Below are 17,612 nucleotides of genomic sequence, written 5' to 3' on the forward strand. Positions count from 1 at the left end.
AGGCGCCCCGGTATTTTTTTTTTTTTAGGTTAGCTCCATGCCCAATACGGAGCTTGAATTCAAGACCTTGAGATCAAGAGTCGCATGCTTTACCGAATGACCCAGCCAGGCACCCCTGAATTGGTATTTTAAAATAATCTCTCTGGTTGCTGAGCTGGGAATCAGTGGGGGGACGGGGACACGGGTGGCGGCCGTGGGGAGAGGTGGGATTCTGGGCACATTCTGAAGGTGGAGACAATTTGCTCACGGACTGGATACAAGTGAGAGGGAGAAGGGTCAAGGCCGACTCCAAGGTTGGGGGTCCGGGCAATGGAAACAGTGGGGCTGGCATGGCCTGGGGTCGGGAGGGCTGGGGAGATGGGGGGCTCGGGTGTACCCAGGAGACACCGCATTTGAGTCATTCCTGGGACCCCCAGGTAGGTGGGCAGGTGGGTATTTGAGACTGAAGACATAAACTGGGGCGTCTAGAGTCTGCAGACCGTTTCCACAGCCATCAAGTTTGGGGTTTGCTCCCCTCACTCACCAGGTCCTCTAGATGTTAACCCTCTGCTGTTATCTCTCCCCACCAGATGAGGACAGCGGGGCTCGGAGAAGTCACACGACAGTCGGCAGCCAGGATTCAGACCCTCCCTGCGGGGCGTGAGCTACTGTAACTTCCAACAGAGACCTGCTGTCGTGACTCTCCAGCTGTGCCCCGGGCCAGGTGCGGGATCCCCCTCCCCAGCAGGGTCCACGTGCTGCTCTTGGAGAACAGGGCTCCACCCCGGGTCCCCCCGTGTCCTCTCCACCCATTCCGGAAACCCCGGCCGAGACTCCACACACAGTAAGCGCCCGGCAGCTACGGACTCATGCTTGACTCGAACGAAGAAGACAGCCTGAAACGTTGGCCGTCTTTGCTGCTGTAGAGAAGCCTTATGGGAAATTCAGAGATCATTACTGTTTGGCTTTAGGGTACATAATATGATGCCATTTGCAGCAAAGCTGCAAATAACCCCTAATTAGGTTTTCCTAGGCTAAAAAAGCAAATTTGCTTTCCCAGAGGACATGCCAACCACGGGGCGGGGGGGGAGGCAACAGTCCAGAAGCTTCCGGCAGGGCAGGGCAGGAGGAGGACAGAGGAGGTAGTGAAGGCCACAGATCATTTTGAGGCAAATTTGAGCATTTTGAGGGGGAATCCAAGCACAGGGGAACAGAGTCTGCTGGAAGCACAGCAGCAGCCAGGTCAGCCCCGGGGGGGTCAAGGTGGGCGGGGGGCTGGAGTGTCTGTGCACGCGGGAGGTGTGAGCCAGCAACCCCCCCCCCCCCCCCACACAGACACACTGCGTGCCCTGGACACGCCCATTTCTCTCCCTGAAACAAGAAACAACAATGTCCCTGAAATTTACGGCTCTGCCTATGGGGTTTGATGGGCTCTGCTGGTCTTGATGGATTGTTGCTACTTCCCCGGGATGGGAGGGAGCTAGGAGGTGGCGCGGACTCCCCCTCCTCCCTGAGGCAGGGCAGGGGAGGGAGGGAGGGAGAGGCCAGGACAGGAAGAAACCAGAGAGGCATGGAGCCGCTGACGATAGCTCTCCCCACCCCCACCGCCCCCCCAGCGTCCAAAAAGGCAGGCCAGCTGCCCCTCTGCTCTGTCGCCCACAGCTGGGTGCTCAGTGGAGAGGCGACAGCGTCCTCTGCCCTCGCCCTGGTGACCTGTGGACAGCCCGACAGACAGCCCGGAGGGGCGGCCGCAGAGCTGGGGGCAGGCAGGAGAGGAGCAAGGAGGAGACAGCGGGGGGTGAGGGGTTGGATTAGAGGGACGATGGACGGACGATGGACGCCATGTACATGCAGAAGAAAATGATCTCATGCCCCAGAGGGAAGGAACGCCATGGGAGCCCAACACCTTTGCCTCCCTCCCCCCATTTCTGCCACCAGCTCCCCTGCTTCCCTTTTCCACACAGCAGTTAGAGCTATCCTTAAAAAAAAACCAACAAAGCCAGCTCCTATCACCCCCTCTGTGTGAGCCCTCTAGCAAACTCCCACGCCTCTTAGAATCGTGTCCTCAATACTCACCACGGCTGACAAAGCCCTGCGCCACCTGCCCTGTCAGCCTGTCCTATCCCTCACCACCCTCCGCCATGTTGCCTTTCCCATTGGTTCTTTTCCTCCAACACACTAAAGCTTATCCTACCCCAGGGCCTTTGCACTTGTTCCTCTCGCTTCTTCAAATCCTCTACTCCCCGCTCCTCGCGCGGCTGGCTCCTTCCTGTTGTTCAGAATCAAGCTGAAATATCACCAACTCAGAAAGGCCCTCCCAGACTGCCCTGTGTGAACAGTAGCTTCCTGGACACCCACCCCAAACCCTTCAGAGCACGTATCGACATCTGACATTATCTCATTTACCTCTTTTTCTCAGTTACTGCCTGTCTCCTCCACAGGAGTGAGGACAAGCTCATCACCGCGTCGCCAGCACCAGTAGCCTGGTGCTTAGTGGGTCCAAAATATATTTCCTGAGAGGATCTGTCTAGTTTGTTCTGTCAGGCGCTCATCCCGGGATGGTGAGAGAGCGTCTAACCAGGCACCCCGCACCCAGCCAGGCAGCCGACTCAGGAGCCAGGCACTGTGGCCGGTTCCTCACACAACCAGGTTCCAGGACTGCCCATGTCCCAACCCCCCCCCCCAAAAAAAATCAAGGCAAAGATCTAGTGAAGGATATTCTCCCCCTGAGCTGTAAATTAATTGATGCGAAGTCTTGCAAAGGAATAAAAACTAACCCCCACGCAGCCACACGTTCAGTAAGCGGCCACCAAGGGCACAGGGGTTAGAAACGTGAGCTCCGGAGTTAGCTGGCCTCGGTCCAGAGCCGGGCCCGGCCCCTCAGCTGCTGGGCAACTTCGGGTGAGTTCTGGAACTTCTCTGCACCTCAGTTCCCTCCTCGACGCGGCAGAGATTAAAGCACCCACGAAGCGGGGGTAGAACTGATGACCGTTGGGGTTGGACCCGACCGGCTGTCAGGACGCTCAGTCAGCGGGGCCCGTGTGAGGTGTGTCCCGTGACCGGCAGCCCGGCCCGCACAGGCTATGTCAGCGGACCCCACGCGGCTCCAGAGGAGGGGTCCGTGCCACACGCCCCCTCCCCCGGCCGGCCGGGGCCCCACAATGACCAGGACCGGCCGCCGACACTTGAACTTTGACTCTGCGAAACTCCAAACAGCAGGTGCCCGGAGCCTCGGCCTTTACCTCCCACGTGCTGGCTGAGGTACGTCTTTCCTACACGTTGTCTAGAAGCGTGGATTTCCGCTGGGTTTTTCAGCCGTAGAACATTCTTAGCAAATCACACGGGCCAAGGCATAGCTTTTCCTAAATCGTGTTGAGTGCCGGGTTCAAACTTACTTTTTAGCAGTTAGAACACATTGCACAAATCCACGTCACAAGGGACCCCAGTGTTGGAAAGAGATCAGGCGGAGCCCGTCTCCCTGGGATGGGGGGTGGGGGGGGGGCTGCAAGCCCCTCCCTCCACAGCCCAGTCCGAGGGCCCTGACTCCGCGCTTCCTCATTCTCTGGGATTCCGGTCGCTTAAACACCCAAGACACCATTTGGTGTGGGGGGCCCGCTGCTGAGGCCCATGGGACTGTGGCCCAGACTCTTGGAGATGTTTGGATATTCTGGACTCGGGAGGGAAACATTTAGAACGAATAAACCAAGAAATCCTTTTTGGCAAAAAATGACCCGGGCCCATCGGTGGAGGACGGGTAACCACCGGGGCCATCCCACCCCCGCACGACCGTCAGCGGGGACAGAGCTCAAAAGTGCCGTGTCGAGTGAAAAAAGCAGGTGCAGGAAATGCACCTGTGGGATGCCCGTGAACCCCACACACCGCGCGTTCCCAGCGTGTGCTTATACAACACGCATGCGCCGGGAGCCACTGATGCCTAACTCGGGAAGGCACCTGTCTCCACCGGGAAGGAGGTAAAGCGCCCCCCGGCCTTCATCTCTGGTCCTTATTAAGAAGGGACAAGAGGGAGTCAGGCCACCAACATGGCAAGACGTTAACAGCCGCTGAATCTGGTGGTGGAAACGCGCTCTGGGGTGTTATTCTTGTGCGGCTTCCGTATTTCTTTTCTCCATTAGCAGAAAGGGGGCTGACCGATAGCGCCCCCCCACCCCCAGCTCTGGGAGAGCATTTGGAGGCTGCATGGCAGTCGTCCCCTGCTGTCCCTCCCCTCCCCCCCACCCCCACCCCCGCCCTGCCCCTCCCCCACTCCAAGTGCCACTCTCCCTGCGGGGACCCCTTACCTGTCCGCAGCAAAGTGCCCGTCGCCAGAAGCCCGGTGCAGCTCACTGCCGTTCTCCAGTCTGGCCAGCGCGTCCATTCGCTTCGCCATCAGCTCCAACAAATCGCTCATCTTGCGCAGGACGCCGCGGGACTCCGGCCCGCCCAACACTACAGACAGCCCACGGGCACAGTCAGGCTCAGCCGCAGCCCGGGGGCCCCCCGAACCTGGCTGCTCAGACTCCAGTCCCGCTCCCACTCTCCCAGACCAAGGAGGGGTCAGGAGAGTGAGCCCACCCCACCCCTCACCCCTGCAGGACAGGAGATCCCCCCCCAGCTTTGTTGTGTTGGGGTACAGAGCCTGGGGCCAACCTGCTCTCTACCAATTGGGTGACACTGAGATCATCTTAACCTCTCTGGACCTCCGTTTTGTCGCCTGCAAAATGGAGCTTTAGACATAATCTCAGGTCTGTGCGGAGACGGGAAAGGGCCGGTTGGGGGAGCAGGAACCCCAGGGTCCCCCAGCACTAAGGTCCAGACAGGATTTCTGGATCAGGGCTTCCAAAAATGTGGTCAATCACCCACTCCGCACCTGACTCTCCTGGCCAGGTTGTTAAAATCCGGATTCTCAGGCCCTAGTCACCGTCTGCCGATTCACATCTGTAGGGTGTGGGGCCCAGGGGTCTGCAGGCTGCTGGCCACCCACGTGGTGTGCATACACAGGAGAGGTTGTGAACCACGTTCAAGGAGCTCGGGGCGCTGTTGCTCTCCTGCCAGCCTCTGGGCCCGGCCAGACCCCTTCCCCACCCCACTCCCCCGGACCCCAGCATAGAAAACCATCGTGAACTCGTCCTGACTCTCAGTTGGCCGTTGGATTCCCAAAGATCAACTCCTGGACTGAGGGGCAAGAGAGACCTCGTGAAGAGTAAAATTAGCTAGAAGCAAGGGGCTTCAACCGAGATGCCATTCACTAACCAGCCCAGATTCTCCACGATTTCCTAATTATTCCCGATCATCGTGTCACACATGCCAGGGTGGGAGAGAGGTCCCTGCCTCCCTTTTCAACCAAATCACATGGAGGTGTTAACAGCCCCTCCAAACGGTCCACAGGTACTTGGTTCCAGGCGCCACAATCCCCAGCTTGGCTCCGTGAGATTCCCCGGGGCCAGGCTCTGAACCTCTCACAGCAAATGAGCCCTGTTATGGAGACCTGAATGCTTCCCGGGGTTTCCAGGGGTGGGGATAGGAGGGTCTTAGGTCGGGTTCTCCGGAAGCAAAGCCCAAGACCAGAGTTTAAGGGCGAGGCTTTTATTTGAGAGGTGAAGGAAACCCCGGTCAGGGAGCGAGGAGATGACACAGGGAAGGGGAGGCAGCCCAGAGAGGGCGAGACACCAAACTGGGGAAACCAGCAGGTGCAAAGCCTGCCCCCAGAGTTGTCCTCTGGGGGTAGGGGGGCCGTGAGGGAGCCAGGGTATGCGCTCAACATCTCCTGCAGTCACTCTTGAGGGCTGCTCCCAGGGACAGCCCGGCTCTGCTACTCTCCACCTGTCGTGGGTGGCACAGCCAGCTCCAGCGACGGTAGGAAGCCCCCGGCAAAGAACCACAGTCACCGGACGCTGCCAGTCTGCCCGTGTGCATGGGCATTGTGAGGGCCGGGGGGCGGGGGACCAGCGGCACTGGGGCTCAGTGAGCTCAGAGGGGCTCTCGCCCGCCCCTGCCACCAATCCCCGATGTGGCCGTGTGGCCAAGGGTGAGTCATGGCAACACTATTGGCCTCTGTGTCCCCGACCCAAGGAACAATAATCCGATGTCACAGTGCCAAGAGGGGGCAGCAGAGAGCATGGCAGGCCTCTAGGAAGTGGGGGGCAGAGGTGGGGAGAAGAGGGGAGACAGGAGGGGGCTGTTCTCTGTTCCAGGCATAGGACTGAGCTGGGGGGGGGGGGGTGCGGCAAGGAAGGCTTCGTGTCACCAAGGCTGCTTGTGACGTTTCTGCTTGGATTGTCCCCCGTGTCCCCTGGCTCTGGGGCCTGGCCTGGCCCAGTGGCTGCTACCACTTTCTCTCACTAAGTCACCTCCTGGCTGGGGTCCCCTGGAAGCTGAGCCCACCTGAGGTCAGAAGGGAGGCCACCAGGAGCCGGGGAGGGCTCATTCACGTGTTATGGAAGGAAGTGCCAGCTGGCCACCAAGTCCCCAGCAAGGCAGAGCGGCAGTTTCCTTAAAGAAGCCAGGGTCCCGGGCTCCAAAGCACGCGCACGCACACACACACACACACACACACACACACACACACAGTTACCCAAGAGCAACAGCGGCGGGACGGTGTTGGAGAAAATGCACATCTAGAGGAAGGAAGTAAAGACGCACTGTCTCCACCCCGTCTCCATTCCCGCACCAGCAGCTGAAATAGCTAGAAGTCTTCCCACATTCCCCCCCTTGGAAAGACTGGGTAGATTTTTAACAAACCAGTTGGGATTAGGAGATTTCACCATCGCGTGAGGTGAAGCCAGTTTCTCCCACCGCTCCGCCCCGCCCCACTCACTCAGTACTCAACCAGTCAATCAATCCAAGAAGATATAAATAGCTTCCTCTCTCTTTCAACTCCGCAGAATCGGGGCCAACGGTTAGTCTTTCAAATCGCTCTCATCCCTGAGACCCCCCACCCAAGTCCATCATCTAAATGTAACACCTGGCTTTCACGTGATGCCCGGAGCACAGAGTAAAACAAGGGGGGGGGGGGGGGGTTCCCATCATCTCAGCTAGAAAAATAGGGGAACAGCAGATGATCTGATCTGGCCACTGCTTAGTACCACTCTTGGAGTTGTGCAGTGCGCCACCTGCACGGCCTCCCGGGGCAGCCCTGATGAGCCGATGCTCACAGCTCAGGCTCAGGTGGCCTCTTCCCCAAAGGTGTGGGATGAAAAAAGGAGAATGAGACCACGGCTGGGGACACCCTCAGTCAGAGCTCGTTAACCAAGCCCCTCTCCCCCAGCCATGACCTGGCCAGAGCACTCAGGCCCAACTGGACCGACCACAGAGTCTGGGCAACAGCTCATCTCCTGCAGACGCGGCACCCCGGCGATGCTGAGCCCATATCACTGCTTCTGGAGCAGTGCTGTGCTCCCTGGAAGGCCTCGGGCCTGGCACCCGGGCCCTGTCACACTGCCGCCCCTCTCTCTGAGCCCATCCCAGGCTTCCTCCACTCCTCCTCACTGCCTGAGCCCCTCCCTGGAACCGCAGGGACACAGCCTCCCCACAGACACACCCTTAGCCCCACTGGGCAGGCTGCAAAACAGCTGCTGGGGCCAATAACTGAGAGATGCGGTGACCCCAAAAGCCAAGCAGAGTCCGAGCAGGACAGCGGCCTCGGGCAAGCCGGAGTGGGAGTCGCGAAGCCTGGACTCCACCCGCTCGGCCGCCAGCCGCAGGGGTGCGGGACCGACAGGTGCACCACTTTCCCTCTCTGGGCCTCAGTTTCTCCTCCTATAAAATGAGGGCGTTGGACTTACCGGACCCTGAGGTTCTATGGGCTGGGACTGCCGTTGTGGCTCATCCCCTAATTGCGTCTGGAGATGAGGGTGATAGGAGAAGAAAGAACCGTTCCTCTCAAAGTTGGCCGAATCCCCTTAGGGCGAGAGCTCGGGGCCAGAGCAGAGGCTAGATGCCCAGGGCAGAGGGACAAAGAGCTAAATGACCCTGCATATTCAAGTAGGGAGACTGGAGATTCCTGGCTCAGCCTGGGAGAGGAGGAGGGAGAACGAGGCAGGGGGCAGGGGGCGCAGGGCAGCGCCCGTGCAGGGGTGGGGGAAGCACCAGCTGCAGGGATGCAGGAGGAAACTGCCATCTGCTTGCTCTGCTGAGCAGTGGTCACAGCCCCCATGCCGTTACCCCCACCTCTGTGCAGGGGCTTCCGGGAAAGCATGCCCTTCCCTCTAGGTCAATGCCGGGGACACCGAGGACGTAGGAGGGGAGAAGCAGGAGATCAGAGCAAGCGGTGGCCAGGGAAACGTAAGCCCCCCAGAGAGTCCTCAGAGATATGTGGGGTTCGGGATGGCCCTTCATAGGAAGGATTAAGCCAATTCTTAAAAAATGTCAACAGATGGGGCGCCTGGGTGGCTCAGTCGGTTGAGCGTCCGGCTTCGGCTCAGGTCATGATCTCGCAGTCTGTGAGTTCGAGCCTCGCGTCGGGCTCTGTGCTGGCAGCTCGGAGCCTGGAGCCTGCTTCAGATTCTGTGTCCCCCTCTCTCTCTACCCCTCCCCCACTCATGCTCTGTCTCTCTGTCTCAGAAATAAACATTAAAAAAATTTTTTTTTAAATGTCAACAGAAAGGGTAACCCCAGAAGACCCAAGGGCTGAGGGACGTGGCTAAGGACACAGACGGCCCCTTTCCGATGGGTCTGTAAGGCTACCTCCATCGGACCAGAGCAAGACTGCAAGACCGTCCCCAGCCCCTGGGGGACTCAGGGTGGCCCCTCTTGTCTCCAAATGGCACAGACTAGAAGCTCCAGAGACCTGGGCAGCCAGCTCCCCACCACTTGCGGAGGAGCTCCGGGGCACGGAGCTAGTCCCCTGACTGCCACCACCCACCCAGGGACTGTCAGCAGAGCAGCCCCTGCCACGGCTTGCCCTGAGTCACCTCACCGCTCTTGGTGTCGGCTAAATTGAAATGTATTTAATGTGAGGCCCCAGCGTTGTCTCCATATTTCCATATAAATAAGGAAAGCTGGGAAGCCAGGAGATACAGACAGAGGTGCTCGATTTCCCACCAGGCCCCCTCCGCTCCCTCCTCCACACTCTCTGTGTCTGTCTCCCATCCTCCCTTGTCCCCACCCCCCAGCCTTGTCCTTTCTTGTCCCCACCCCTACGCTTTCTAGCTGGTTCCTGGAAATGGGAGGAACCCCCCCCCCCCCGTCGTGTCAGGTAGAAGAGACCTCCCTGGCCCCCCATCTATTACCAGCCTCTGAGAGAAACAGCCCCCTAGCACCGTGGTCGGAGGCCAGAGACAGCCACAGAACAAGGAAATATTTCTCTGATGTTCCCCAGGTTCAAACCCAGGCTGGGGGTGCGGGGAGCAGGAAGGGAATCTGCAGCAACAGTGGGAGGGAGGCCTCGGACACAACTTCCTATCGGGGCCCCTTGAGCAAGTTCCTCCCGAGGACAAGACAGGGGAGGTGGAGCCAGGAGGCAGGGAAGAGGGACTGGGGTTTGGTGAGGCGCATGCCCAAAAGCCTCCCCCCCCAAGGCCCAAGCCCCTTGCAGCAAGAGGGAATTAGGTTACACTTCTCCCAGTCATGCTCCCCGCCAGCTTCCTTCCCCCAGGATCTTAAGACGAGTGCGTAGCATATAGAAGGAGATTTTTATCCCCCAAATAGCAAACTTTATCACAAAATATAAACTGGCCCAGGGGGGTATCTGGAGCCTCCCCAGGGAGACCACCGTCGACCGAGGCTACCGTCAGCCCCCCCACCTTGTGGAGAACACCCTTCTTCCATCCACCTCTCCCCAGCCTCGTCCTGGGGTGACCCGCTGCCCTCACAGGCTTGACAAGCCGGGAGAGGACAGACTGTTTCCCCAGTTGGGCTCAGATGGTTCTGTTGACCGATGCAAGGATTTTTTTTTTTTTTTTGGATAAGCATAATATGATGCATCCACACAATGGAATTTGCACGACAGCCGTGAAGACAAATGCCGACAGCCACACACCAGGAGACGGGCGACTCTCACAAACAGAGTCTTGAGAGGAAGAGGCACACACAGAATCCGCCCCCCACCCCCACCCCCACGCAATTCCACCCTCCGACAGTCCGAAGAAGAGGAACAACTCGTCTGCGCTAGGAGAAGTCAGGGTCCTGACACCCCTGGGGCAGTCATCCGCGGGAGGGGGCAGGAGGGCACTTCCGGGGGCTGATCACGTTCTGTTCCTTGATCTAGGCTGCTGGGTGCATGGATGCATTCGGTCTGGGGGCACTACAGTCCAGTAGAAAGTTGAATGCGCACACACACAACACATGCAGACACACACATGCCTCTAACCTAACTGCGTGACCTTGGGCGAGTCCTCTCCCCTCTAGGGCTCCACCCACCCCCAAGACACAGATCTGGCTGGCCCTGGACTCCCAGCATCTCTGCAGGCAAAACTGCAGAATGCAGGCACAGCACCGCAGGGCTCCCGCAAGCCCCTTGTGCTCTGGGCCACTGGACCCATGCCTTGCCAGGGAGACGAGCAGGGGGACCAGAGCCCAGGCATACGCCCCTCCTCCCTCCCCCCCCCCCCCCGGCCCCCAACTGCCACCTTCTTGGATCCCTGACCTTTCTGGAGACCCAACTTCCTCAAGCCCCTTATCGCAGCCACCCAGACGGACACGCCCCCTCTCCAGGAGTGGCAACCAGGGAGCTTGACCAGCCATCTGTGCAACCTACCTCTTCACACTCATCCGCCCCCCTCCCCACCAGTGACCTCATAGCCCCCCCCCCCAGCTTCCCCCCAAGTGCGCCTTCACAACCGCCCCGCCTTCCGTCTTCCAGCCCTTATTCACACGTATATCTCCTGTGTAGAAATCCCAGCATCTCCTCGGCCCTCTTCCCTAGACAACCTGTTCTGCACTGTCTCAGACTGAGCACGTCCAGTCAACACGGATGCGAGCATGCGCCTTGTGCCAGACGCTGCGAGAGCCCCTTCATACGTGTTATCTTAATGCTCCCGGTGGCCATCCTGGGGGGCGCAGGCATGATCCCCGTTTATCAGAGGAGACAACAGGAGCTCGGGGAGACCGAAGCAAGTCTCTGCAAGCCAGAGCTGGGACACGTTAATGTACATCCAGGTTTGAGTGACTAATAAATGTGAAATTCCTGCCAGGGGTTTTTGCAAATATAAAGACGTACATGTGAAACCAAAGGAAGAAATCTAATGATGAGACACCAGATGGCCTAACCAGGGCCCCTGAGAGCATCCACCCTGGACGACAGCCCATTCTACTTAGGGTATATTTGCCAGTGGGAACAGGGGAGCCACATCGCTGAGCCCCGGGGCGGGGAGGGGGGAGGCGGGGCGAGAAAGTGGACTTCAAACAGACATCTCTGCAGAGTCGCCTACCCAGCCAGCCCGATGAATAGTTCCAGAAGCCTCATGTGTCTCAGCTGCCCCACTAACCCGCGTGTCTCCTGCCCACTGTCACCAAAAGAGCCTCTAAAAAACACTGAGCAAGACTCTGCACTGTTCACCGCTCTTCCTGGAGTAGGAAGAGAGGGGAGGAGGGCCATCCTTGGGGGTTCTTCCTGGTCATGACCCCGTCATGCCCCCAACGCTGTGAGCTCATTCAGTCCAGCCCCCGAAGACGGTCATGACTTCCCTTCTCTGTAGGTGTGCTAAGTGCCATGGCCAATCGTATGCAGCTGGGGGATAACGAGCCAGGGTACAAACCAGGTCCATCTGGTCCCCAAAGCCCATGCTCTGAACCTCTGTTCCACTCCCTCACATGTATTACGTGGGCAAGGAGCCACGAAGGTCTGGACTGTGTCCCAAGGGTTCAGAGATAAGACACATGAGCCATGACTGGGTCTTCCCTCTGACTCCGGCCCCCACCTCCCACCCCCTCAGCCGTGGCCACAGCCTGGGTCAAAAGCACAGAGTATGTGTGTCTCAAAGGGACAAGCGTCATATTCGGAAACACTCTCCCCCAACACACACACTGAGGAAACAACTCAAGCAGCCCCTTCGGATGCCTGGGAGACCCCGACTCAAAGGCCCTTCCCTGGCCCGAGAGTCTGCACCAGAAGAAGCCTGATGATCACAGCTCTGGGGCACCAGAGCAGCGTGCAAGGTCACGCGGCCCAAGCCACGGTCCCTTTCCAAGCACACATCCATAGTCGAGGTGGCCAGGATCCCTGGGACGGAGACCCAGAAAGTCCCTTGAGTTCGCTAGGTTCAAAGGCCTCCTTCTCCCAAACCCACAAACATCTGCACCCATTTCCAAGTCACCTTTCCCCACCGAGATACCTTCTGTGCGGATGGTGAAGGGGGAGTCCCCCGGGCGCCGGGCAGAGAGCTGGCCTCCCAAAGACGTCATCAGGAAGCACAGTGAGAAGAAGCCGATACCCAGGACAAAGAGCCTGCAGGGAGCGACAGGGCGGGTCAGAGACAGGTCGGCGGAGTGCACCCCTACCCAGCAAGGGCTCTGTACAAATGAATGGGTGAGGGTGTGAGGATGAAACGGGGCTGAGCTCCTGGCCAGGTCTCTTGTCACAGCAGAATAAAGAGAAGCGGACTACAAGGGGCTGGCCACGAGCCTCACGCAAAACCCCGGGGGACAGTGATACAGGCATAGATCCGGCAAGTTCTAGACTCCAGACAGAGCCTGGCTCACTAAGCAGGCTCAATGTGTGATCCCCAGGCCAGCAACAGCATCACCTTGGAATTGGTAGAAATGCAAAGTCTTGGGCTCCAATCCTAGGCTTACTGAATCACTCTGGGGGTGGTGCAAGCAACACGTTTTAACAAGCTCTCCAGGCAATCCTGCTACGCGCTGAAGTCTGAGAAGCACGGGCATAGATGGAAACAGCAGGACCCGATGCCAGCCAGAGGGCAAGTAATTGGTCCAGACAAAACCCACCTGGATCCCATCAATCACCTGGGCTCAGCTCAGCACTGTGCACACAGGTCTTGCCAAGGCAATCAGTCATGAGCTGGCTTGAACACCTCCTTATCATGTTCGAGGCGGGTGGCGTGTGCCTCCATTCTTACCAGAGGGTACGATCTACAAGGCCAGGGCCATGTGGCCACCTTCCAGGCCCAGATTACTCCCAACCCACATCTTCACCGGGCAGGCGCATAGCAGTCGTCAGCTTCCGGACTGACCGATCAGGGAGGCGGATGCCTGAGCACGGGGTGTCATCTGGGAAGCGCGTTATTGCACGGATCAGGAGAGCTGGTCAAAACAGGACCCTTGTTCGTCCCTTCAACACATAGTTGATTAGTTCCCAGGTGCCAGGCACTGGGGTAGCCCCAGGGGGACAGCAGGGAGCCCCACGTTCCTGCCGTTTCCGTACTAGGTGCTGGGCCTCAAACAGGAGAACTGAGCTAACCAGCACAGTCCCAGGGAGGCCAGAGGTAGCAGCTTCTCGGGGACCTCGAATGTATCAGAGGACTTGCAGAACTGGCAGAGCTAAAAACGGAGACCCCCGCCGCTCTGGTCAGGGCGAGGAACCCCATCCTATATGGGGCCAGGCTCACCACAGGGAGCCCCACAAGTCGTGCTAGAGACCTCCAGCCCTCTCACCTCCACCCGCCACCCTCAACTCCACATTTGTGTGCGTCCCCATGCAAGACTTGCTTTATGCATTTTAATCTTCATTATTTGAAGCTGGCAGAGCAGTATTTAATTAAAACTTGGCCCATTAAAGAAAACACACAATTGCAGAAGAAAATAAAAGCACAACAAAATTCCCACCCCATATTTAAATGAAGCTGTTAGAGATTAAATTGGAGAGGGGGCACAACCCCAAAGCAGAGAAAGCCCTGGGGGCTTCCCCCAGGAGGTGACAGGAGGACAGGCGACCCAGCACGAGACACTGCTCCCTCACCTCTGAGGGACCCTCACTGCATTCCACCAAGCTTGAGGATGGGTCCCTGGGATCCCAAGATGAAGCCAGGCTGGTCTCAGGACAGCAGCCAGAGAAACAGTGTAGGAGGCGGGTGGTTGTACACCCAGGAAGATTCTGAAAGAATCAGCTATCGTCTCCCGGCCTGAGGCCAAGGACGGATTCCTCAAGTCTATTGTCTCCCGCTCCCTCAACCCCCCTCCCCAGCTACAGGGTTGTATTTAGAGCCAGGGCCCAAACAAACCTGCTATGAGAAAGGGATCTAAACTTTTAGCCTAGAATCTGACGCCCCAAACACACCTCATCTGAATCTCTCTCTGCCAGACCCCAATCCTAGGGCCATTGATGGTGGATTCAAGTAAAAATGGTTTCGTCCGTCTGTGTATCCATTCAAACGATATTCCAGGAGCAACTACAGAATGGGGCTCTGGGGAAACTAAAGGGAGCAGGGCTCCCAGCCTGGCCTTAAAAATTAACGGGTAAAAAAAAAAAAAAAAAAAAAAAATTAACAGGTAGAGGTGATGTGGTTAGAGGCCAGCCCCCCTCCATCTGAAGGGGACACGAAGATTCCACTGCTGGTTGTGACTCTCTGGGTAGCCTAGGAAGACCCTAGGTGAATAAACAGAACTTGAAGGGAGGGGAGTCTATGCAGTACCACCTCTGAATCCTGGCTTCAGATAAAAGCCTGAAAGAGCCAGGACCCCACAGGGAAGGAGCTCTGGGGAGTGGGCGCTGTCCATGGTGCTGGCTCCAGCAGCCGCCTCCAATTGCACCAGAAAACGTCCAGCCAAAGCTCGGGTCGGTTGGCGGGCCTTCCCATGACCTGGAGGGCGGGACGACCTGGAGGGGGTGGCAGAGACCGGGAGAGGACCCTCTCAACGGCCAGTGTCAGCCAGGCCTTCGAGGATTTCGCTGGAGGAGTAAGGTCCTTTCCAGGGACGCCCACTTCCCGCCCTGCTTCCCACGCGAACCTTGCGTCAAGCCATCCCCCTGCCTCCTGCCCAAGGCCCTACACTTGGGACCAACTCTACGATCCTCCCTTCCCGCATCCTCCAGACATCGGCGGTCCATCATGAGCCGTGCTGTCGGGAAGGCAGGCTGCCTAGCTCCACACTACAGGCCCAGCCCGTCCAGAGGCCGGAGGTGCTGGGGAGGCCGGAGACACCTGAGCCAAGGTCTCCCCGTCTGGGGGCTGGAGGGAGACCAGCTGGAAGGGGCGGGGACTCCGGCCAAAGGCCCGGAGGGGAGGGGCTCAAAACCCGACCCTCCCACAGCCCTCCTGCGCCTCTTCCTGCCCAGCTCCTGCCCCAGCGGAAAGGAGCCGCGTCCACACCGAACCTGTGGCCGCATCCGGAGTGCGACCACCGCCCCGCCCTCGCCGCTCCCTCGGCGCCCTCTGCCACCCAGCCCCCCTGGGCAAGGTGGCTCTCCGACCCCGCTGGGCGCCCATCGCTTAGCGTCTCCTCCCCACCCCCAGCAGCAGGCGGGCTCCGCGGGCTCTAGGGAGAGGAGCCCGGGGTCTGGGAGGGGGGAGGGGCCTGGAGGGGTTCGACAGAGCCCAGCCAGCCCCGCGTGGCCCCAGCTAGACTTGGCCCCCCGAGGTTGGGGTGAAAGGATCCGTCTTCGCCTCTATCCTGCCTCCACGTTCCCAGAGGTCCCGGCTCCCGCTGCCCCGGCGCTCCACAGCGCCGCCCCTGCCACCCACTCTCCACGGACGCTAAGGAGGGTCGAATTCCCAGCAGAAAGGGGGGTGGGAGGGTGTCCTTGCTCCATCTCGGGGAAGCTCCCGTTAGAGACAGGCCCGCACGCCGCCGCGAGAACGGGAGCGCGAGCAGAAGACGAGGGCAAAGCGGTGGGACAGGTGGACGACTCGACCCAGGGCTCGACTCGCACGCGGGGCGGGGAAGCCTCCCTCCCAGCACCGCGCAAGAACTTCGCCGCCGGGGTGGGGCCGTCTGAGAAGTGGGAAGGAACCTGAGGGGCGGGGAAGGGGCACCCCGGCAGAGGCGACTTCCCGGGCCCAGGGCCACAACCCGGGTGCGCTCTGCCCCCGTTCCCACCCTCGCACCCCGAGTCCTCGCCACCTCGGGACACGACTCAGAATTACACGCCCCTCCCCACCCGAACCCGAACCTCGGCCCCATCCCTTCTACAGCCCCGCCGGCCATCACAAACACGAACCGCCGCCCTCTGCCACTGGGACGGGCACCCTCGCGGGGAACGACCTCGCCCACCCCTACCCCGCGCCCCCTCGGACAAAAAGACCTCCCCGCGCCAGCCGGGAGAGAACTTTACCGAAAGGGTCTCAGGGTGACCAGGCATCTTCTGACCATTATCTTCCCATCCGGGTTGACTGTGATCATTGTTCAAACTTGTCTGGGCGAGGAGCCGCGGGCAAGGCCGGACGCACCGTCCCGGGCCCTGCTCCCGCCGCGTCCGGGCCGCGAACCCGCGGCGGGCCGAAGCCGGGTCTGAGCGAGGCCGGGAGGGAGGGGGAGGAGCGGGGGCTCGGCGGCTTCGCTGCTCGGGGTCCGCGGCCTGGGCGGGCGGGGAAGGGGAGCGGCGCGGCTGCCGGAGGGCGGCGAGGGCGCCCAGCCGGGCCGTCTCTGCGTCTCCGCCCTCCCCGCTTCACATTTTTAGGGCCGGGAGGCGGCGCGCTCCCCGACCGCCGGCCGCGCGTCTGCCTGCTGGGGCTCGCTCGCTGGGCGGGACGGCGCCGCGGCGCGCAGACGGGCTCCCCGCCGCGGGCGCCCTCATCCCCGGACCCGCGCCCTCGGTGCCGGCTAGAGGCGGCCCCGGGCCCGCGTCCCGGCCCCCCGCGCCTCCGGGCCGCGCCGCTCCCCGGCCCCGCGCCGCGCCGCGCCCATGGCTCTCGGCGAGGGCGCCCCGCGCCCGCCCTGCCGCCCGCTCGCTCGGCTGCCCGCGCCCGGGTGTCCGGCGTCCGGCCCCGCGCCGCGCTACGCGGGGAGGCGCCGCATTGTTTCCTCGGAGGAGGCGGAGGAGCCGCTGCTGGGGCGGCCCTGGAGCGGCCGCCGCGCTTCCTCGGCGCGCCGGCGCCACCTCGTGGCTGCGGCCCGGAAGCGCGCCCTCCGGGCCGGGTGTGGGAGGGGAGGCGGGGGTCCCTGCGCCTCCCCTCACCAGCTGTGCCACCTCCCCGGCCAGGCCTTCGGGAGCATCCCGCGAGCCACCAGCCCCGCTTGGGCTCCTGCGGAGCACAGAAAAGGTCGGCGCTGGGAGAAGACCCCCTCCCCCTTCCCCTCCCCACTTCCTCCGGCGCCTGGGCCCTTCCTCGAGTCGCCGCCCCTGCCCCTATCTCCCCCGGTGGCCTGCTGTCCTGGCCCCTTCACACCACCTCTGATGTCGCTTTGCAGCCCTCACCCATCCTCTGGCCCTCTCTGGTCAGAAACTGCAGCGGCTCCCCTTTGCTTACTGAGCTAAGTTCAAACTCCGCCTCTCGCGCTTAGGCCCATCCACTGAGCCCAGAAGCCAGGCTGCGCGGTGTTGACCCGGGCTCTTGTCTCACACGCTCCGTTAACAAGTGGCCGACGCCGGCAGATCAGGGACACTTCAGAGCCTCGGCTTCTCCACTATGAAATGAGAGTGACCTGAGATTGGCCAAGGTGCTTTCCAACTCGATAAAGCATTTACGTGCCCTCGACCCCGTCCCCCTCCACTTCTCGACTTTGGAGATGTGTTTGCCACTACAGGCGTGGGTCAGCGGCTTCTACCGGCCCAGGAGGCCAGTGCAGCGACGCGAGAGCCA

General features: G+C 60.4%; 1 protein-coding gene across 4 annotated transcripts in view; it reads right to left on the reverse strand.

Annotated features, from left to right (window-relative positions):
- MGAT5B (alpha-1,6-mannosylglycoprotein 6-beta-N-acetylglucosaminyltransferase B) overlaps nt 1-16,842 on the reverse strand; it is a 72,055-nt gene extending 55,213 nt beyond the window's left edge. For 2 of the 4 annotated variants that reach the window (XM_053892585.1, XM_019466080.2), the window contains exons 1-3: nt 16,145-16,842; nt 12,249-12,361; nt 4,278-4,425 (exon numbers count right to left, since the gene is read on the reverse strand). In XM_053892585.1, the coding sequence (XP_053748560.1) occupies nt 4,278-4,425; nt 12,249-12,361; nt 16,145-16,212 (329 nt within the window). In that variant the 5' untranslated portion in view covers nt 16,213-16,842. Of the gene's footprint in view, nt 1-4,277; nt 4,426-12,248; nt 12,362-13,831; nt 13,995-16,144 lie in introns of all 4 variants that reach the window. The other 2 variants (XM_053892586.1, XM_053892587.1) reach the window with 2 other exon arrangements.
- Nucleotides 16,843-17,612: the final 770 nt, after the last annotated feature.

This window comes from Panthera pardus, unplaced genomic scaffold, assembly GCF_024362965.1.
Source record: "Panthera pardus isolate Hobbes unplaced genomic scaffold, ASM2436296v1 HiC_scaffold_3, whole genome shotgun sequence".
Classification (NCBI taxonomy): domain Eukaryota; kingdom Metazoa; phylum Chordata; class Mammalia; order Carnivora; family Felidae; genus Panthera; species Panthera pardus.